The sequence below is a fragment of the Ctenopharyngodon idella genome, chromosome 20 (genome assembly GCF_019924925.1).
Source record: "Ctenopharyngodon idella isolate HZGC_01 chromosome 20, HZGC01, whole genome shotgun sequence".
NCBI classification, from domain to species: Eukaryota; Metazoa; Chordata; class Actinopteri; order Cypriniformes; family Xenocyprididae; genus Ctenopharyngodon; species Ctenopharyngodon idella.
In genome coordinates, this window is record NC_067239.1 from 21,459,257 (window position 1) to 21,482,093 (window position 22,837).

At 35.7% G+C, this 22,837-nt stretch overlaps 2 protein-coding genes across 5 annotated transcripts in view; both read right to left on the reverse strand.

Moving 5' to 3' along the window:
* The window catches only part of foxo3b (forkhead box O3b), a 34,559-nt gene extending 33,662 nt beyond the window's left edge, over window positions 1–897 (reverse strand). The window contains exon 1 of one of the 2 annotated variants that reach the window (XM_051874163.1): window positions 294–897. The gene's annotated coding sequence lies outside the window, so the exon portion shown is untranslated. Of the gene's footprint in view, window positions 1–281 lie in introns of both variants that reach the window. The other variant, XM_051874162.1, reaches the window with a different exon arrangement.
* A 3,813-nt stretch (window positions 898–4,710) lies between these two features.
* The window catches only part of afg1lb (AFG1 like ATPase b), a 34,861-nt gene continuing 16,734 nt past the window's right edge, over window positions 4,711–22,837 (reverse strand). For 2 of the 3 annotated variants that reach the window (XM_051875488.1, XM_051875490.1), the window contains 6 exons: window positions 14,364–14,446; window positions 12,345–12,415; window positions 12,039–12,139; window positions 8,051–8,191; window positions 6,986–7,099; window positions 4,711–5,560 (listed from right to left, as the gene is read on the reverse strand). In XM_051875488.1, the coding sequence (XP_051731448.1) occupies window positions 5,432–5,560; window positions 6,986–7,099; window positions 8,051–8,191; window positions 12,039–12,139; window positions 12,345–12,415; window positions 14,364–14,446 (639 nt within the window). In that variant the 3' untranslated portion in view covers window positions 4,711–5,431. Of the gene's footprint in view, window positions 5,561–6,985; window positions 7,100–8,050; window positions 8,192–12,038; window positions 12,140–12,344; window positions 12,416–14,363; window positions 14,447–22,837 lie in introns of those variants that run through there. The other variant, XR_007926875.1, reaches the window with a different exon arrangement.

The window sequence follows — 22,837 nt, forward strand, 5'->3', positions numbered from 1 at the left end:
AAGACCGCACGAATGATATATTAAAACCACTGTTTTTGTGAAAGTGAATAATATATTTGCCCTAAATTCCTCACTTTCACAGTAAAAGTGGTTTTAATATATCATTCGTGCAGACATTACTGCATAACAATTTTCAATATTATTTTATGTATTATTAATAATATAACAGCGTGAATGGAAAGTAGACTAGGAACCGATAAGAGAAACATTTTTAAAAATATGCAATGTTCATTTATATATATGCATGAGTATATGTTATAATATAATGCAAAATGCAATACCTCAACACGCACCATTCAGCTACAGCAGTTCCTCCTCTCTGTGTCGCACTCCAGTCACTTGGTGCACTGATGTAATACAACTATATCTCTCCAGCGCACCCCGCCAGCAGCCACGGACAAAGCGCCACAACGTCACTGCACACAACCATCACAGGCAGTAAGTCACTGTAGTGACAAAAGAACTGAACTGTCAGAGCCAAAGCACATTCAGCGGGCTATAACCAAAACGCCGTTATGTCAGCTCAATACAACTACAATAACGAGGACAGAACTAAGCGTGCTCGAAGACTGCAGTGGTCATTTTGTGCCAGTTTACCCCGATGTCACTTCGCATTCAGAAGTCTCTTTAACAGTTAAAGGTAGAGACGCAACTATCACTTATTGACAGTGCCTTGTTAGAGCGCGCGCCAAAGCCTCGACGTCACGGACGGTACAGTGCGAAAAATTCCCATCTAGAAAGTCCCTTTTCTCTCTGCACCTATCTATCTAAAGCCACAGGAGGACTATCTGCTCTTATCGTCTGTCAGCACTCAAGAGAGCTCAACTTAGGACTGAGTGACTAGAGGAGGGCGAGAAAAGAAACGCAGCCTCTACCGCTGACAGGGACCTGCCCCCTAGATTCCGCGCATGCGATCGCCTCTTAAAGGGCCACTGCTCCCCACGCACAGCTGCCAACAGGCAAGGGGACATGTTCAAACAAGTCACTCCAAGCATTAAGAGCCCATATCAGTTTATCGGATTTCCAAATATAGATTCAGTTGCTAGAATTTGTAGTTCAGACATGCAAACAACATTATCTGGGCATATTATCAGAAATGTGCTATAGATTAGAGAGAGCATTTTCAGGTAACACAAGCAGCCAACATTTTAATACAGGATTATAGGAGCTAGTGGCAAATTTGGTTAGAACGAGATGCCTGAGAAAGTAATATCTTTTTTTTTATTATTGCTTAATGTACATAAGCATACACAATCAACAATGTAAGACACTTCCATTGAGACAAACATACAGAGTTTACATTAAAGAATATCTTTGAGGAATAGTTTACCAACACAGTATTATTTTTTTCTTCTATGAAACTATAGGCAGAATGTCCTTATTGTGGTTTTCCATACAATAAAAGTCAGCATGAAATGAAAATTCATCCTATCTGTTTTGTAAATGCATGTCATAGATTTTATTGTGAATGAATCATCTATGTAAACGTTTCAATTTTAATTTTTTTAGTGACCTCATATTGTCATAACTGGATATTCCGGCAAAAACTACACACTTCCCTCCAATCATTTAGTGCGCTTTTTTTTCTTTTTCAAAAATCTGTTACACTCGTATGTAGATCACAATATGAAATATGTCACTAGAAAAAAAGTAAGTTCTATTAAAGTCCATATGACTGGTAAACACGCTTTTTTGAAGTCATAGGATAGTTTTGTGTGAGGAACAGACTGAAATTGAAGTTGTTATTCAAATAACATTCACAAATGTGTTTTTAAACATGTTGCAATCAGTGAAATTATACGCAAGAGTCAATCAAAACCCTGCAAACACAGCACTTAATTGAATGCGACCACAAATTACATTACAAAATTGATATTTTCAAAAGACTTGGACTAGAGTGAATGAGTTGCATGATACTTTTTTGTCTTTCTTGGAGCTTGGCATTAAAAATCACATTTAAAAAACTTCTGCCTAAAATATTTCATGGAAGAAATAAAATAATGGTGGTTAGGTAATGTTTAGGTAATGTAAACATTTTTTTAGTCGAACTGCTCTTTTATATATTCAATCGCCAGAATATTTGCTACTAAATTTAAAAAAGAAAAAAGCTTTTACTAAATCTGGGGCCATTGACAACTGTTTAGGCATGTCTTGTACTTGCCTTCCTCTGGCCCTTTAATCCCAGCGTGAAGTCGTCCGTCATGACACGCCCCCTGCTGCCAGCCTCGTTTTATTCAAACACATGACGTAATTCATAATCAAGAAATGTTATACCCGTTTGCTGTCCTCCGTGGCGCTACTCTAGTAGAGTGACGTCTTACCAAAACACGAGCACGTCTTTGTTCCTACAGAGATGCGTATTTTCTCGGGCGGAGTGATTTCGACGCTGATGCTTGTGAAGAAATGCGTGCTCTTTTTCCACCAGTCCGCATCGCGCATAATCAAATTAATCGAGATGCTAGATTAATAATAACGACATTTATGCAGGTTCAGAGTCAGAAATACCTGTAAAATAAAAAGCATGCACGATTTATGTTGGATAGATTGGTGCAATTCTGTGATACTGTTGCATGGGCAACAACAAGTGGCACTAAATGCTGTTGCTTATTTAGTCACTAAAAATTGTTTGCTCAAAGACTCCTTTATTCACTCCTTATCTTTTTAAAATCAACCCTCCCCCTCTCTGTCTCCATCTCCTTTGTTCCTTACCCTGCACAAATGGAAAAGTCTGCAGGTGACCATTACAATATCTGTGTTGACACCAGCTTTTGTAAAAAATATCTTTCTTCAGCATCTAATATACCATGTTTCCAATGATGTCACTGTAGAGTACACGTGTCTTGAGGATGGTGATAGTAGATATGAAATATGTGTTTGTCCAAGGTCTCTTGTGGGACATACATTTATAAATTAATTTTGTGCTTATTTTACTTAAGCCCTTATAAATGTTTGTTAGGTATTCCTGAGCATATGGATATAGATGTATTGTATAGATTTGTTTGTTGGAGAGGGTCACGATGATACTAGTTCTCTCAGATATAGGGAGCTGCAGTATGCTTTACTAGTGTCATTTAAAACAATAACACAGAGCACGTGGGGTGTGTACAGGCAACAGAACTATCTTCTACTGCCACCTTTAGACCAGCAATTGAAATTACAGGAAAATGTAAGATTTTAAAGGGTTAGTTCACCCAAAAATGAAAATTCTGTCATTAATTACTCACCCTCATGTCGTTCCACACCCATGACCTTCGTTCATCTTCGGAACACAAATTAAGATATTTTTGATAAAATCGGATGGCTCAGTGAGGCCTCCATTGCCAGCAAGATAATTAACACTTTCAGATGCCCAGAAAGCTACTACGACATATTTAAAACAGTTCATGTGACTACAGTTGTTCAACCTTAATGTTATGAAGCGACGAGAATACTTCTTGTGCGCCAAAAAACAAAATAACGACTTTATTCCACAATACCAAGTGAAGGGCGATTTCAAAACACTGTTTCATGAAGCTTCGAAGCTTTATGAATCTTTTGATTCGAATCAGTGATTCGGAGCGTGTATTAAACTGCCAAATTCACGCCCCCCAGTGGTGAACCATTGAAATTTCGAAACACTTATGATGTGACGAAGCCTCGTTTACTGAAATCACGTGACTTTGGTAGTTTGAAACATGCTCCAAACCACTGATTCGTAACTAAAGATTCGTTAAGCTTCGAAGCTTCATGAAGCAGTGATTTGAAATCGCCCATCACTAGACATTGCTGAATAAAGTCGTTTTTTTCTTTTTGGCGCACAAGTATTCTTATCGCTTCATAACATTAAGGTTGAACCACTGTAGTCACTAACTGTAAATATGTCTTTAGTAGCTTTCTGGGCATCTTAAAGTGTTAAAGGGTTGGTTCACCCAAAAATGAAAATAATGTCATTTATTACTCACCCTCATGTCTCGGAGCGCCAAAGTCACGTGATTTCAGCAGTTTAACCGTTTGATAGGAGATCCGAATCACTGATTCGATTCGTAAAGCTCCGAAGCAGTGTTTTGCAATCGGCCTATCACTATATTGTTGAAAAGTCGTTATTTTGTTTTTTTTGGTGCACAAAAAGTATTCTCGTTGCTTTATAATATTAAGGTAGAACCACTGAACTCACATGAACTGTTTTAAATATGTTTTTAGTACCTTTATGGATCTTGAGAGAGGAAATGTCATTGCTTTGAATGCAGGCCTCATTGAGCCATCGGATTTAATCAAAATATCTTAATTTGTGTTCCGAAGATGAATGAAGGCCTTACAGGTGTAGAACGACATGAGGGTGAGTAATAAATTACATTATTTTCATTTTTGGGTGAACTAACCCTTTAATTATCTTGCTGGCAACGGAGGCCTCACTGAGCCATCGGATTTTATCAAAAATATCTTAAATTGTGTTCTGAAGATGAACAAAGGTCTTACGGGTGTGGAACGACATGAGGGTGAGTAATTAATGACAGAATTTTCATTTTTGGGTGAACTAACCCTTTAAAGAAACTGGCTTGGCGACTGTTTTTGGAGTTTATGCTTACCATGGCTGGTCCCAAGTAGAGAAAAAAAAACAAACAAACAAACAAAAAACACTTTTTTTTTTTTCATTGTCACTCTGGCAGTGCAAATCTTTTTTTGTTGTTGTTGTCATCTCTGGAGATTCAATTAGATCAAGTACAAACAATGTTTGAAGTTTTATTGTAACCATTTTAATAATTTAAGTATGGAAGCTCACTTCTGCCACATTAGAAAAATATCATGCTTTGGTAAAATTCCAAGTCATAATTTTGACAAAAACTAACTGATGTCATAATAACTTCTCCTCATAATTTCAACTTTATCTCATAATTTTTTTAAAAGTCAGAATTGTGAGATACCAAGTCATAATCATGACAACAACAAAAAAAGACTATATATATTTATATATATATATATATATATAAATGGCTATCTCAGAATTTCAATTTTGTCATAATTATTACTTATGTAGATAAATTATGAGCATTTATTTCTTATGTGGCAGAAATGGGCATAACTGTGTACATTCACATTAAAGACAAACATTCAAATATATATATATATATATTTTTTTTTTTTTTTTTTTTTGGCATTACATTTAGAACGATTTTTTTTCTCCCTCACAGATATTGTAATCCAAAGTACATTTTACATTTTCTAAATACTGCAGAATACATGATCCACTAGAGGGTGCTAGACATCTTCTCATTTAGCAGCATGTGCATTCTACTGCTGTCAATGAGATTCAGTTGTGCATATTAATGGTGCTGTGAGCATATGGATGATTCCAATTGCCTGTAAAGTAGTATGGTGATGGAAATGTACCACCCCATATGTTTTAATGTGGACTCTACTAAGAGGTAGTTGGTAACTGCAAGGGTGTTTCAGTTCACGTTCGACTCCGATCCCCACTAATCCAGTACTGTTCTGTCTGCATCTCTGTGAGGCGAGACACTGTCCTCTTGAAGGCAAAGACCTCTTCATCTGCTGTGAACAGTGTCAACCGCTCACTGGCCTCCTGAACAAAATAAATACAGGCAGTTCTGAAGAGCAATTACAAATGGCATTCTGCAGAAATTAGCAAAGAAACAAGGCTTAATAAATAAAGATTTTCTCTACATTTAATTTGTCATATCAATACATTACCATGCATATTTGAAGATGGAGCATGCATATTCAAATGGAACATGTCACTGTTGCCTGCTAAGTGATTAGAAACTTTACTGCACTGATATGAAGACGTTATAGAATGGTGCAGGGATGATATATTTTTGTAGGCCAAAACCCGGAAACGAGTTAGCATTTCAGCACTTCTGGTTCCATCGTCCTGATGTCAATGGGGTTTTTCTGAATGGGTTTTTTGGTTAAATGGTAAACACAAGCTGAAGATATTTTCCCGTTTTTTCCTGTCTTGAAAAAAGCGGTTGCTAACAAGTGGCTAAATGGAACTACAGAGGTTGTCGGGGACATTAAATGTCATCTTAAATGTCATCAGCTGAACTCATCTACTCACTTGTCCACTTTTTACAGCCTCATTGTGTTTATAATCATGCTCTTGCAAACTATTATAACTCAAACTTTCAGGGAAAATGTTTTTAAACAAAGACCGAAAGAGTTGTCGGAAGCTTAGTGATGGTGATGTTGAAGTCATACGACTGTGGTGAAGTTCATTTATAGCCTGAGTTTAGCTTTTGACTTCTGCCGATTAAATTTACTCTTCAAAATTCATTAAAAAGTTGTTCATTTGTGAAGATTATCACAATGAACAAAACGTGTAAGAATCGTAAGCTTTTCTTAGTCACAGAAATTATTTTCTGCAATAATCCGAAAGCCAATGGAAAAATCCTATTGGTTTTTTGTGTAACTTCCAAGTTTGCCTACAAAAATATGTCATTCTTGCACCACTCTATTAAAAGGAAGCCAAAATGCTGAGATGTTTCTTAAAAGGAACAGGAGAAAAAAGGCCTATTCAATTCTAAGGCAGAGAGAAAATGGAGTGGAAACATTTTGACATAAAAATGTTACTAACATTACAATTCGACATAAGGGAATAATTGAAATAATAGAAATGTATGATATTTAATCATTGATAACTCCACTTCATGGACTAGTGTTACTATTGCTAACTAAAACTATTCAAAATAGTTTTCAGCAATTGAAATGAAGCTGGAATAAAATAAAATATAAATATTAGATAACTCGGAATTAAATTAGAAAATTACTAAAAAAAATGAAAACTGAAAATATAAACAAAAAGCTATTTCAAAATAAAATAAATACTGAAATATAAATGATACTAAAACACATGGACTGGTAGAAAGCATTTTTGATGCTACATTAATGTATGCTGAGATTATGTGTTTATGATATACTTTCAGAATTATAATGTAATGTTCTAATGTAATGCCTATAGGTGGCACTGTTTTGAGGGTGTTGTCATTACATCAGTCAGGCCGAGTTCATCCAGCATTAGGCGATCTCTCGCTTCCTCTCCAGTCATCGGTCCCTGATCAAGGAGGCGGTCTAACGGTGCATCAGCCAGCATCACCACTCTAACCTGAGAGTTTTAGACATAGTGAAAGAGTGCCATTGTACATATGTTGGTGCTAACAGAGTCTAAACAGGAGATTATGATTAGGAAATAGACAAAGGTATGAAACAAATGTATTTGAGGACTGCACATGAATATCGAGTGTTTTTAAAGGGATAGTTCACCCAAAAATGAAAATTTGATGTTTATCTGCTTACCCCCAGGGCATCCAAGATGTAGGTGACTTTGTTTCTTCAGTAGAACACAAATGATGATTTTTAACTCCAACCGTTGCGGTCTGTCAGTCATATAATGCATTGAAACGGTAACACCATCTATGAGAATAAAAAAAAACATGCACAGACAAATCCAAATTAAACCCTGCGGCTCGTGATGACACATTGATGTCCTAAGACACGAAATGATCGGTTTGTGCGAGAAACCGAACAGTATTTATATAATTTTTTACCTCTAATACACCACTATGTCTCGCACTCATTGAAGTATAAGCGCGAGAGATCACTTCCGTTGTCAGAGCGCGTTCAGACCTCACCAACCGGATGCGCAAGGCAGCTGGACATAGTGGTGTATTAGAGATAAAAAATTATATAAATACTGTTCGGTTTCTCGCACAAACCGATCGTTTCGTGTCTTAGGACATCAATGTGTCGTTACGAGCCGCAGGGTTTCATTTGGATTTGTTTGTGCGTGTTTTTTTTACTCTCATAGATGGTGTTACCGTTTCAATGCATTATATGACTGACAGACAGCAACGGTTGGAGTTAAAAATCATCATTTGTGTTCTACTGAAGAAACAAAGTCACCTACATCTTGGATGCCCTGAGGGTAAGCAGATAAACATAAAATTTTCATTTTTGGGTGAACTATCCCTTTAATTCTGAAGACATGTTCAGGCCTACTTGAGCTTTCAGGAAGTCAGGGTCAGTATGCATTGTGGCGTGTCTTGTGGCACATTACCTTTTGGTCGTAAAAGTTGTCAATGAGTGTGGTGAGGCGTTTAACTTGGTCCTTCATTCCAAGCCGAAGGTGAGGAACATTCCGTATGATGACCGTGTCAAAATGTCGTGCGATTTCTAAATAATCACCAGCACCCAACGGCTTTAAACAACAAATAAACAGACACACACATACACACGGAGAAATTAGGTAACCTTAATGATAAAACATTCATTTTCTTTATGATAGTTAGTAAGCTATAAAGGGATAGTTCATCAAAAAACTAAAATTCTGTTTATTTACTCATTTAAAGGGTCAGTTCACCCAAAAATGAAAATTCTGTCATTAGTTACTCACCCTCATGTCGTTCCACACCTGTAAGACCTTTGTTCATCTTCAGAACACAAATTAAGATATTTTGGATAAAATCCGATGGCTCAGCGATAATTAACACTTTCATTTGCCCAGAAAGCTACTAAAGACATATTTAAAACAGTTCCAGTTCATGTGACTACAGTGGTTCAACCTTAATGTTATGAAGCGACGAGAATACTTTTTATGCGCCAAAAAACAAAATAACAACTTTATTCAACAATATCTAGTGATGGGCGATTTCAAAACACCGCTTCATGAAGCTTCGAAGCTTTTGTTTCGAATCAGTGGTTCGGAGCGTGTATCAAACTGCCAAAGTCACGCCCCCCGGTGGTGAACCATTGAAATTTCGAAACACTTATGACGTAACGAAGCCTCGTTTACTGAAATCAGTGACTTTGGCAGTTTGATACACGCTCCTAACCACTGATTCGGAACAAAAGATTCGTAAAGCTTCAAAGCTTCATGAAGCAGTGTTTTGAAATCGACTATCACTAGATATTGTTGAATAAAGTCGTTATTTTGTTTTTTTTTGGTGCACAAAAAGTATTCTTGTCGCTTCATATTACTGTTAAAAACTTTGGAACGCTAGTGTATATTGTATTATTTTTGGTCAGTATAATATAATATAAACACAAAAACACAAATTCATCTGCTTTAGCATCAGGGTTTTCTCGACCTTGACAGTGAATGAGAGGGAAACTTCACTGATGTTGTCTCAGAAACCTTGGCACATACCTTTTTACCCATCCATCTCTCTTATCTCATGTGCTTATTCCCTCTTGAATTTTTGTCTCTAATCTTCTGTTTCACCCTATATTTTGTCTTCTTTAGGTAACATGTTTCTCTGTGGTAACTAAGTGGAAAGGCACATTAACACATGCTGACATAGTCCCTACTGCATTAGCCTGACTATGAAGAAGTTGAGGACTCTTCAGACAAATCCACACATGTACATGCACGCACACAAACACACACACACTCGCTCACACTCTCAGAACACTGAAGTGAACAGCGCTCTCAAAAGCACTGAAGGACGCAGAGACAGTGCCTCGGCTCCATTAGAGAGCAGCATACTCATCCTTTCTTTCCTTCACAAACAAAAAGGGAGCTTCAAACTGGTAAACCAAGTCCAAGGTTACATACATAAACAAGCACACACACACACAAGCTGGCTTAGACTAGCCATAGACAGGGCTGCAATGATGAATTGAGTTATGGATGGATGAGGGCACGGGCGATTACATACACTGCATCCAAAACTGAATACTTCCCTTACTATATAATATGCGAAAAACAGTACACCAAAAGAATAGCACGTCCGGATACATAGTATTCAAAAAACAGCAGGTGAAAAGTCCTCGAATGACCTACTACTTCCACTGAGATTCTGAAGTGCGCATATATGATGGACACTTTAATATTCCATGAGGCCACAGGAGGGGATTTATGAATGGAAGTGAAGCGACACAACAGATGCTGGTAGGTCACGTGACAGTAACAACATTGCGGATGTAGTCCGTCCGAATTTCATTCATACTACCCATATTCATACTATACAGAGCATTTTTTTTTTTTTGACGGTTGCTAAGTAAATTCAAATTCAAACGTAGTACCAACTCAGACAGTATGCGATTTCGAATGCAGCGATAGTATCAGGAGAGTGGTATGATGGATCTGGTGGTAGTAGATGAACATGAAAAACAAAGTGGCAAAATGCAGAGTGATACATAAAAGAAAAGAAAGTTAGGTAAAAGAGTAAAAAGAAAAATTTGACATCCTTACCATCCCAAAAGTAATCATCTGTGTTAATGCGTTTGTGTTACTCCACTACTGTTCAAAAGTTTGGGGTCTGAATTTTTTGTAACATCTTTTGTTTCGAATCAGTGGTTCGGAGCGTGTATCAAACTGCCAAAGTCACGTGAACCATTGAAATTTTGAAACGTTTTGAAACACAACGTAACGAAGCCTCGTTTACTGAAATCACGTGACTTTGGCAGTTTGATCCACGTTCCAAATCACTGATTCGAAACAAAAGATTCGTAAAGCTTTGAAGCTTCATGAAGCAGTGTTTTGAAATCGCCCATCACTAGATATTGTTGAATAAAGTCTTTTTTTTTTTTTTTGGCACACAAAAAGTATTCTCTTTGCTTCATAACATTAAGGTTGAACCACTGTAGTCACATGAACTGTTTTAAATATGTCTTTAGTAGCTTTCTGGGCATCTGAAAGTGTTAATTATCTTGCTGTCAATGGAGGCCTCACTGAGCTATCGGATTTTATCAAAAATATCTTAATTTGTGTTCCAAAGATGAACGAAGGTCTTACGAATGTGGAATGACGTGAGGGTGAGTAATTAATGACAGAATTTACATTTTTGGGTGAACTAACCCTTTATGGTGACGTAGTTCCACGTTACGACATGTACTTACTATAGTAAAAACATAATTACAACTAACCCTAAACCAAACCCTAACTGTAACTGTATAGTAAGTACATGTAGTTCATTAATATTACTCAGTACTTACTAAAATAAGTACAATGTAACTGTCACCTTAAAATAAATTGTAACCGAACTTATTTTATTCAGAAAGGATCCATTCAATTGATCAAGAGTAACAGTAAAAACATTTGTATAGTTACAAAAAAAAACAAAAAAAAACAAAAACTTTTTATTCATCAAAGAATCCTGAAAAAATGTATCATGGTTTCCACAATAATATTAATAAGCACAAATGTTTTCAACATTGGTAATAAGAAGAAATGTTTCTTGAGCAGCAAATCAGCATATTAGAATGATTTCTAAAGAATCATGTGACACTGAAAACTTGAGTAATGATGCTGATAATTCAGCTTTGCCATCACAGGAAAATTATATAATTAATTATATAATACATTTTTAAATATATTAAAATCAAATATTAAAATGTACTATTATTTCACTATTTTGATCAAATAAATGCAGCATAAGAGCATAAGAGACTTTAAACTTTTAAACAACAGTGTATATATAGTATATTTACTATAAAATAAATAAAAAAAGCAAATGACAAATAAAAAAAGATGAAATACACTAACATATGGATATATAAATATCACTTAAGCCTTGTGGAGTGGATTCAAAACCTGTCTGAGTGTTGAAAACAGGGGCTTTTTTGAGTGGGCCATATTGGAAGAGAGGGAAGTATAAGGCTTAAAGGGATAGTTCACCCAAAAATTAAAATTCTATCATCATTTACTCACCCTCAAGTTGTTCCAAATCTGTATAAATTTCTTTGGTCTGTTGAACACAAAGGAAGATATTTTGAAGAAAGTTTGTAACCAGGCCACTTTGGGCCACCATTGACTTCCATAGTAGGAAAAAACTACTATGGAAGTCAATGGTGCCCCAAAACTATTCAGTTTAACACATTCTTCAAAATATCTTCCTTTGTGTTCAACAGAACAAAGAAAATTATACATATGGAATGACAAACAAGCTTCTATTTTTTTTTTTTTTTTTAATATAAGGTGCCAGAATACTGTTCCTTCCCAGTTTAACCCCCACCTTCCTATATCCACAACCAAAACTTTTGTAAAATATACCACACAAACCAGATCTCAAATCAGCATTTTATGTCCTTTTCTACAGACTCACTCGCTCACACAGCTCTTGAAAGGTGCAGTCCGCAATGGTTCCACAGGTCCGGCTCAAGGTTACTTCTCTTCCCTGCACGTTCAACACCCTTGGTCTGGTTACTATCAATGGTAGACATATAGTTACCAGACTGAATGCATTGGAAAGATCTAACAATTTAGCACTGAAACGTTAAAGTCTACACATAAAAACAGTCAATATAAGATCTAAGTCAACTATAAGATCAAACCTCACACACTAAGCCAAGGAAACATCCACACTTAACCTTAAAACCTCATCTATGCAAAGGCAAATTAACTTGCTTACCATCATTTTGTCTGTACGCCAGTTCCTCAAACAGAGTATTGACAGCATTCTCTGCATCAGGCTCACTTGATCTATGGAAAGCGAGTGAAAGAGAGAGATAATTGAATATGAAATTAACCAGGTTTGAAGTGCTCACATCAAACGGTGTGTGCTGAAGGCCTGTGTTTGAATTTTCACAGTGCCTCCTGGAACAGGATGTTGAATTCAAAACGCAAACATTGAGAGAGTGTGAATAAGAGGGAGCAGCAATCAGGTGTCAACAAACACATGCATATTAAACATCCTCTGAAAGAGCAGCTGTTGAGATAAAGGGTTTATAATAAGTCAGAAAAAGGCGGCGCGTGTATATTTATTTTAATGCGCACTCATGACATGTAATTCTGTTTTCTCTTCTAAGATGCAGGTAGTCAAGACCAGGGGCAATTGTAACATTTTTTAAGTTTTACTTAATAACTCACAAATTGTTATAAATCTACCAGCCATTTTTTTCATATAAGAAACGTTTATGTTTGGTAAAATAACTGTTCTATTAACAGACTTACAGTGAGAACCATAGAAGGGGGTGATTGAAAAAATTGAAAATAAAACATATTAACCCACTGTATCTCATAAATCTCACACAAAGTAAAAAATATAATTGCTTTACTACTTAACTTCAGTGTCACATGATCCTTCAAAAATCATTCTAATATTCTGATTTGGTGCTTAAAGGGTTAGTTCACCCAAAAATGAAAATTCTGTCATTAATTACTCACCCTCATGTCGTTCCACACCTGTAAGACCTTCGTTCATCTTTGGAAAACAAATTAAGATAATTTTTATAAAATCCGATGGCTCAGTGAGGCCTCCATTGCCAGCAAGATAATTAACACTTTCAGATGCCCAGAAAGCTACTAAAGACATATATAAAACAGTTCATGTGACTACAGTGATTTAACCTTAATGTTATGAAGCAACAAGAATATTTTTTGTGTGGCAAAAAAACAAAATAACGACTTTATTCAACAATATCTAGTGATGGGCGATTTCAAAACACTGCTTCATGAAGCTTCGAAGCTTAACGAATCTTTTGTTTCGAATCAGAGGTTCAGAGCGTGTATCAAACTGCCAAAGTCACACCCCCCAGAGGTTAACCATTGAAATTTCGTATCACTTATGATGTAACGAAGCCTGGTTTACTGAAATCACGTGACTTTGGCAGTTTGATACACGCTCCGAACCACTGATTCTAAACAAAAGATTCGTAAAGCTTTGAAGCTTCATGAAGCAGTGTTTTGAAATCGACCATCACTAGATATTGTTGAACAAAGTCGTTATTTTGTTTTTTTGGCGCAGGTTGAAGCACTGTAGTCACTAACTGTTTTAAATATGTCTTTAGTAGCTTTCTGGGCATCTGAAAGTGTTAATTATCTTGCTGTCAATGGAGGCCTCACTGAGCCATCGGATTTTATCAAAAATATCTTAATTTGTGTTCCGAAGATGAACGAAGGTCTTACAGGTGTGGAACGACATGAGGGTGAGTAATTAATGACAGAATTTTTATTTTTGTTTGAACTAACCCTTTAAGAAACACTTATTATTATTATCATCAATGTTGAAAACAGTCTGCAATGTCTGTGTGAAAAAGTGGTTTCTTGAAAAATGTGAAAGAAATGAAAAGTGCAAAAGCATTTATTTGAAATAGAAATATGTATTTACTGTCACTTTTGACCAATTTAATGCATCCTTGCTGAATAAAAATATTCATTTCTTTTTAAAACAATCTTACTGACCCCAAACTTTTTCAATCTTTGTCAAATTTGTCAGGAATAACGTGTATAAGCCATAAAAGTCTAAGTACAGGGCATCCAAAACAAATAAACAAACAAATAATAATAATCATAAGAGTTAGTGTAGTGTGTTACAATTGCCCCAAACTATATTACAGCTTTTTAATAATTACCGGTTTGATGTTGTTACATCACTTTTTCACTCATCTCTTGTGCAGTGCTCTAAAAGTGAGAGTGTTACATGTCTTACATGTAGTATAGTCTTTCCGATGATTCCATTTCCCTTTTCCGGTAATCTATTCCAGTGTCAAGACAGATAGAATGACAGTGCTCCTGTGCAGCAAAGGGAGAAATGTGATAAAAGAGAACCGTTATAAATAAGAAGAGAGAAAGTGACATTGTTTCAAGAGGAAGTTTTAAATGAAATGACACCAGTTTTGTTAGTATTTTGGCTTGCAATACACATTTTCCCCCTAGGGGGTGACAATGCGACACGTAGGTTACCAATGCATTCATTTTAATTGCTATAAGAAAATAATATTCACAACATGTGGTCCATATTATATAGATATAAGCCATATTTTGAGGCCTTACATTAAGTTTGACCTTTTCTAATGACTTTGAACTACTGTAAACTGTTTTAGCATCCAGGTATTAACAGAGAATAAATACATTCTTATTAAACACATCAGTGTAAAAGATAACTTTATCAGTCCTCACAATGTATGTATAGAGATTTTATAATGGCACTTTTGCACTTGCCATGTTTTATGAAATTATCCTAATGCTAAAATAATGAAATTCAGATGTAATGATAATTTGAATTAATGCGTACCAACTACATCAGCACTGTTAAACATGTCACTCACTTTTACAGAGTGACTGTGTGGAACTAGTGCATCAAACCTCTATGACGAGGAAAAAAACACATTAAAACGGAACAAAATGCTGGAGGAACGATGACAAAAATGACTGATGAAAAGGAAGGGTGATTATTTTTAACAGGATGTGGATAATATGTGGTATTTAGGCGAGAGGCCTTTGCCTGAATCAGTCCTCAATGACAGCTCCAGCGAATTATGAAATCAGTGAATTTTCCGCCACCCTCCTCCTTGAACTAAAGATAATTAGCAATCACCACACAGAGCGAGAGAGGAGCGATCTATTCCTCTTCTTCCTGTATCTCTCGCCTCTTCCCCCCATTCTCCAGCGCTGTCAACTTTTCTCTCTCGAGCGCAGAGTTCCGCGTCCGAGCCAATTGGCTGAATCAGCCGTAATGACAGGCTGACAAACCGTGAGCAGAAGAACACAAAAGGAAAAGTGTCACTTCATCAACCCTGCTCGACCTTGTCACCAGGCCGCCGTGTAAACAACCGCCACGGCCACAACCACGCTTCCCCAGCAGCCGTCAAAATGGGTTATTCCTCTGTCAGTCTATCGTTTTTTTTTTTTTCTTTTTGTAAAAACTTTCCATTTCCACGAGTATATCTTAACAGTTGATGGGCCATCTCGCAGGAGAGTAATCGAGAGGAGGGAGAGGGGGAGAGAAATACAATCAGTAATGATTCCAGCGCATGGTTCTTTATAATCAGCTGAAGACACGTCCTCTTGTGGATCATTGCATGATTATGGTCTTTGATGGGTTCATTAAAGACTCATAACTCCTCAAAGATCTTCATCGCCTGCCCTTCTCAACCCTGAATGCACTTTGCCACACAACTCTGATGCGCATCCTCGGCTTTCAACAAGACCCGTCAGACCCTCAAAATGTGTAGGATCTCCTAACTGACTGACCTTTTAATAAAATAACTAAAACGTGTTTCTGCGGAATTAAAATGGCAATGGAAAATGCATAATTTGAGATTTAGCACTAGCTGGCTGTAAGATGAATTATTTATGGCTGTTGTATAGTGGATAATTTCAGCCATTTTGAAAACTTTTTTAACCAACTTGGTCACTGAATTGGACTATTGCTCAACAGAACATCCCCTCCAAGATGTAAAATGATTGACAGGTAGATTGACAGGTGTTTCTGATTGGCTATGTTTCTAATTGGCTAAAAAAAGAGTGGGCTGCTCACCAGACTTTTGTTTTTATTTCTCATAACACACACTTTCCAGTTTCATCTGTCAGGTAACATGGACATATTGCAAGGTATTCCAAAAATAAATAAATAAATCTTATTTTTAACCATAAGAAGAATTATTATTTTGTGTCCACATTACCTGACAGATATTAATTAAAATCTTTAAAAATAAATGAGTCTGTTTCTTCTTCATCATCATAATATTTTTCTAATACCATGAATGTCCATATTACCTGACAGATATTTATTTTATTTATGTCCACATTACCTGGCAGATATAACAAAAATAAATAAATTAATTAATTAATAAATAAAATAATTTTTTTTCTTATTAATATTTTATTTTATTTTGTATTTTTTTTTTTTTTTTGTAATAACATGAATGTCCACATAACCTGGAAGATATATATATATATATATATATATATATATGTAAAAAATTAAATATAATAAATAAAAAAATACTTTTTTTTCTTATATATATATATTTTTTTTTTTTTTTTCTTTTTTGTAATAACATGAATGTCCATATTACCTGACAGATATTAATTTTATTTATGTCCACACAACCTGGAAGATTAAAATATATATATATATATAATAAATAAAAAATAAAAATAAATATGTTTCTTATTAATATTTTATTTTTTAATTTATTTTTTGTAATAACATGCATGTCCATTTTACCTGACAGATATTACAAAAAATAAACATACATTATTCTTCTTCTTCCGAATAATAATAATTTATTTTAATTTTTGTAATACCATGCATGTACATATTACCTGACAAAAAGGATTATGTTAATAATAATGATCAATTTTATAGTAAAAGTTTTAATCAAAGTTTCTTTTAAAGTCAAGCTGAATTCTTATGGTTGCATGTGCTGGATGCCCACAGCTTCCCTGCACAACCATTTAGAATGAGAATGAAGTCTGTCTCTCTTTCTGTCTGTCTTGCTCTCTCGCTCTCTCTTTCTATCTCTTCTCCACTCCTCAAAAAAGTTGCCTTTGAGTTTTTCAAAGCAAGGGTTGCCATTGAGCTCCAACAAAAGCCAAGGATAGCTGGCGATTGGACCCTGATGAGGTCCACTACCTCATTACTGACAGCCAAAAACATTTGATGCTTTTTTCCCTTCTGTTTGGGAGGAAGAGGGGCGGATTGACAGAGCCTGGCTTAAGGAGCGCGCGGTGGGAGAACTGAAAAAGAGAGGTGGCAGAGGGGGACAGGGGGGAAAGGTTGTAGTCCATTCATCTTTGTGTGTCTTACAGCCTCTGTGGGTAGGAGAAAAGAAAAGGGGGGGTGGAAGCAAGGGCGGGGTAAAAAGAGAACGAGAGACAGCTTAAAACACTGCCTTTATGCTTTTGAGTCCAGGACGACTCCTCTTACATCAAAGTGTTTTTACCACTGCGGTGTGTGATTTTGTCTCTATGTGTGTGTGTGCGTGTCTTGAGTGAATGTATTGAGAGATTAGGTGACTAGTGAGTGTGTGTGAGGGAGAGAAAGAGAGAGGGAGAGAGAGCTATGGGGGTGGTTAACGACGTGAACGCACTAATTACGCCTAATTATCTATTCCCTTTACATGTAACAGGCTTTGTTAGTTACTCAGAACACTCTCAAAACATACTCAAAATGTTCTCACAACCTCTCCTTGCCCTGTCCAGGACTCTTAAAGAAACATCACCCTTGGAACATCTGCCTCGCTTTGAAAGCGTGGACCCCCCAGACCTCGACAGAGGCCACAGGCCACAGCTCTCATCCTCTCCGTCACAATCACTTGCTCCTCAGTCTTTGCTAATCTGCGCCTGCTAAAAACATGACTGAACAACTTTAGTGGTGACTTGGCAAAACAACATCTTTTGAGTGACTGCAAACGAATGTCAAGTCACCTGGAATGTTGATCTTAAGGCTTATTCACACCAAAGCCAGAAGTTTTGACAGGGCCAGCAAGATTTTAAATCCAAACTATTGTACTGTTACAGTTATTTTTTGCTTAACATTACCATTCAGGGTTTGTTATTTACAGAGAATGACAAAATTTGCATCAGGCAATTCAGTGTGAGTAGTTTTGGTGGATAAAAATGTTTGGAAATATTTTGAATTCTAATATTTTGGGTACATTTTACAGTAAGGATTCATTTGTTATCATTAGTTCATGGATTAACTAACATAAACTAACAATGAGCAATATATTTTCACAGGATTTTTTAGCCTTTGTTAATGTTAGTTAATAAAAATGTTAGTTCAAACTCACAGTGCATTAACTAATGTTAACAGATACAACATTTGACATTAAAAATGTTCTAGTAAACGTTGAAATTAACATGAACTAATAAATGCTGTAGAAGTATTGTTACTAATGTAATTAAAGGGATAGTTCACCCAAAAATGAATATTCTGTCATTATTTACTCGCCCTCAAGTAGTTCCAAACCTTTATGAATTTCTTTGTTCTGCTGAACAGAAAGGAAGATATTTGGAAGATTGTCAGTAACCAAATAGATCTCGCCCCCCATTGACTACCATAGTATTTATTTTTCCTACTGTGCACTCTAAAAAATAGCTGTAAAAAAACGAAACAAAGTTACACGGTAAAATACCATTTCACACAGTTCTGAAACAGTAATATACCGTAAAAAATGTATTCTGGGTAATTTTATTAGTCGTTTTTGAGAAAGTAACCTATCCACCTTATTCCTGACTAGCCTACTGCATTTCGAATTATGGGTTGCACTTCTGGTTTGGGGAACTTCCATTTAAAAAAACTGAAACGAATCATTTCAAATCATGCGGTTGCCCTACAAATAAAGCTTATCCGTCAGTTTGACTGAATGAGCTGTCAATTTTTCTTTCATGTTTTATTTTCAGACACGAAGAAAAACATAACGCTATTTTAACGTAACATGTTATAACAAGAATATCTATGTCAAGAGCTCTTTTCAGTCGCTGCTTTCTATCCTCGTGATTATTTTCTTTTGTCCCTTTGCATACCGCTGTAATAGTATGAAAAAGGACAACATATACTGCTCATTTGTGGTCCGTTCTCCCGATATAATTTACGATATATCCCATTAATAATTCTTTTTCTCGTCAAAGCCTCACGTCTCTTTCCAGGTTTGTTTTCACAGATAAATACAATTTATTATCTGTAAAAATGATGGAAATCACTTTGAAATAGTATCACGCAATGCTGAAGTTCATGAACATTTTTTATTAGGGCAACGTATATTACGTAATACAGATATCACTATAGTTATATTTAACCCATCCATTATTGCTGTGGAAAGAATCACGCTTTTTCATGGCCTGCTGAAAGTACCTTGTTGATGCTTTTACACTTTTAAATGTCCTTTTATTGTTCGTTGGTTGAAGGGTGAGTAGAATAATGTCATCTCATTGTACCCAGTTTAAAAAAAAAACATATTATTGTTTACAGCTTAACAGAAGTTACACCCATAATTTCCGCAAAGCATCATTGGGAGTGTAGGAATAAGGTGGATAGGCTACTTTCTTGAAAATGACAAATATTACCCAGAATGCATTGTTTTTATGGTATATTACTGTTTCAAAACTGTGGAAAACGGTATTTCACTGTGTAAATTTGTTTAATTTTTTTTTCAGCTATGTGGTAGTCAATGGGGGGCGAGATCTGTTTGGTTACTGACATTCTAAATATCTTCCTTTCTGTTCAGCAGAACAAAGAAATTCATACAGGTTTTAAACAACTTGAGGGTGAGTAAATTTTCATTTTTGGGTGAACTATTCCTTTAAGCAATGTTAACAAATGAGACCTTATTGTAAAGCATTACCAATGTTTCTTAGTCATATTGGCCTTGGTGTAAACAGGTCTTTAGACACAAATATCAGACAAAAAATAATAACAGCACGAGAAGAGACAGCGGCATTCCTAGCAACCACTTCTCTGTCCCTCTCTCTAATGGTTTATGAGATTAGATAGCTCTCATAGGTCTGTTCTTATTAATGGCCTCTAATTAATCAGATCAAGTCAGTCTGTCTAGTTAACTATTCTTCAAAACTACTTTAAGGTTTCTCTAAGGGTTTAGACATTTTTATGATAAATTGGCTTTGAAGGAAGGGAATGATAAGAAATATTAGAAATAGGAGGTTAACAAAAGGTTAGTGGAATACTAGCAGCCATCCAACATAAATTGCCTCTTTTCATTTTTGCTCTATCTTCAAGTCATTCAATCATCATACACTCATCCTTACCCACCAGAGACCTTCACCATGAAAACACACACACACACAAGACCTAGACAATACCATTTGCTCCAACCATTTGCTCCAAGGTAGGGAACAGCAGTTAGCAAAAATGAAGCGAAATTAAGATCATCACACCTCTATTTTAATGTGACTGTCTGATGGAAAATCAATAAGGGGTTCTGACCTCACTTAATATGAGTAATAATTAGGGCTGTCAAATGAAAATCAATGAATTAAATTAATCATATATATTAATATTCATTCAAAGAAATTACAATTAATACGGCAAACAAAAGCACTGAATAGAAAGGTGTCTTACAGTTTTTTCAATTGCTAACATAATTTTGTCCAATCTGTAGTCACATTTTCAAAACTCAATTACCACAACATCCGTCTGTTGTGACCATACCATTAACACAATTCATGTCGTTTTCACACATGCAGTCAATTAACACATTTCTAAAATGCTTAAACTTTCTTTTCATACAAGCTTACCCAATACCAAAATCATGGATCTTTCTGATCTTATTTACAAATGCTTAAACACAGCATGACAGAAATGAACACCTAATGTACCAATCTTTAAATATAGTTTAAAACGTCTGCAACAACAGCAGCTCAAATGTATGGAAAAAATATATAAAACAAATGCTGAAACAATTGATAAGCATTTTATAGCAGATCACTGAAATATAGAGAAATAGCAGATTCAAATCTCAGTTGGAGGCACAGTCAGGTGTTGAAGTTCTATTCATTACATGGACATACAGTAAAACAGGGAGAGGAATAGTTGAAGGAGAGGAGTAGTTGGATCAAGACAAGGAAGAGGAGAGAGAAGAAAGAATGTGTGCTGGATTGTGCATCTAAAAGGTAATTGTGACTTTTCAATTCTGACATTTTTCCTCTCAATTCCTAGTTTATATCTCACAATTCAGAGGAAAAAAAGTCAGAATTGTGAGATGTAAACTCACAATAGCAAGAAAAAAAAAATAGAATTGTGAGATAAAGAGTCACAATTACCTTTTATACTTTTTTATTCTGTGGCAGAAAAAAGCTTCCATAATAACCAAAGGCCATGTATGTTGGATTTGTTGTTGATCAATGGCAGCAATTTCATGCTTTCTTTTCGGTAAAAGCTTCATGTAAAGCTTTTACTACAACGATTCCAGTACCACTGTTCCATATATGCAGAATATGTGGTCTGCGTAGGGCACTAACTACAAGGGGACGCCATCCCACCATCTATGGGGGCACCATCATCACACCACCCCTAGAAAGCAATTTCAACAAAGGGGGCAACTAAAGTTCTGCATAAGGGGACCCATTTGACCAGCGGCTGCCCTGAGAAATTCTATCACTTTCTTCTTCTTCTTTTTTTTCTACTGTACATTCTATAAAGTAATGACTCATTCACTTTTAGATAGTATGTTGCCAAGAATGCACACATTCAACACTAAAGCAAAAAATGTAGAATGGCTTACATGTAAGCATTCTACTTTTACTGCAGTATAAAAACAACGGATTTCATATTGTCTGCAGGTAGAACTGAAACATGACAAGTAATGCAGTTTTCGTAATGCTATCAACTGTTAGTATTTTGACAGTCATTGTGATATGATTGACTATATGATCATGTTGGATATTAAAGTAGTGCTAGTGTTTTGACAGAATGACTCGATTTTGAATCAGGTTTGCTGTGTTTTGATGGAGTTAGTATATGTAGAAAAAGGTTTTTGGCATTTTGAAATGTAGAGTTTGTATTTATTTAACAAAATATGGTTTTGGGGCAGAAAAATAACTATTTGGCTAATTGTGTGATGTAGGTGTGTTGCTGTGTTAAGAGTTTAGAAAAAGTACTTTAAGTATTGGTAAACACTTGTTAGCAATTGTAAAAAACTGTAAAGTAACTTTAGAAGCCAATATATTGTTTCATACATAATAAATATACGCTAGTACCATTCAAAATATTATTACAGTTTAAAAGAATTCTTTATTTTAATATATTTTAAAACGTAATTTATTCCAGTAATGACAAAGTTAAAATTTTAGCAGCCATTACACCAGTCTTCAGTGTCACATGATCCTTCAGAAATCATTCTAATATGATGATTTGGTGCTTAAGAAATATTTCTTATTATTATCAATGTTGAAAACAGTGCTTCTTAATATTTTTGAGGAAATCATTCAGTGTTGCCAAGTCTGAGGTTTTCCTGCGGAATTGGGCTACTTTAACACTGTTGCCGTGGATTGTTTTTCATGTCCGCGGGTTGAAGCAACCCCAAATAACATGATATTTAGCCCCTGGAAAGCAAATTTTAGCAGGGGAACCACGCCAAAAACGCGTATTATACCCCCCAGAACACAATTTTTATTACGCGATTGGGCTAGTTTTGAGCTAGTTTTGAGTAGCAATTG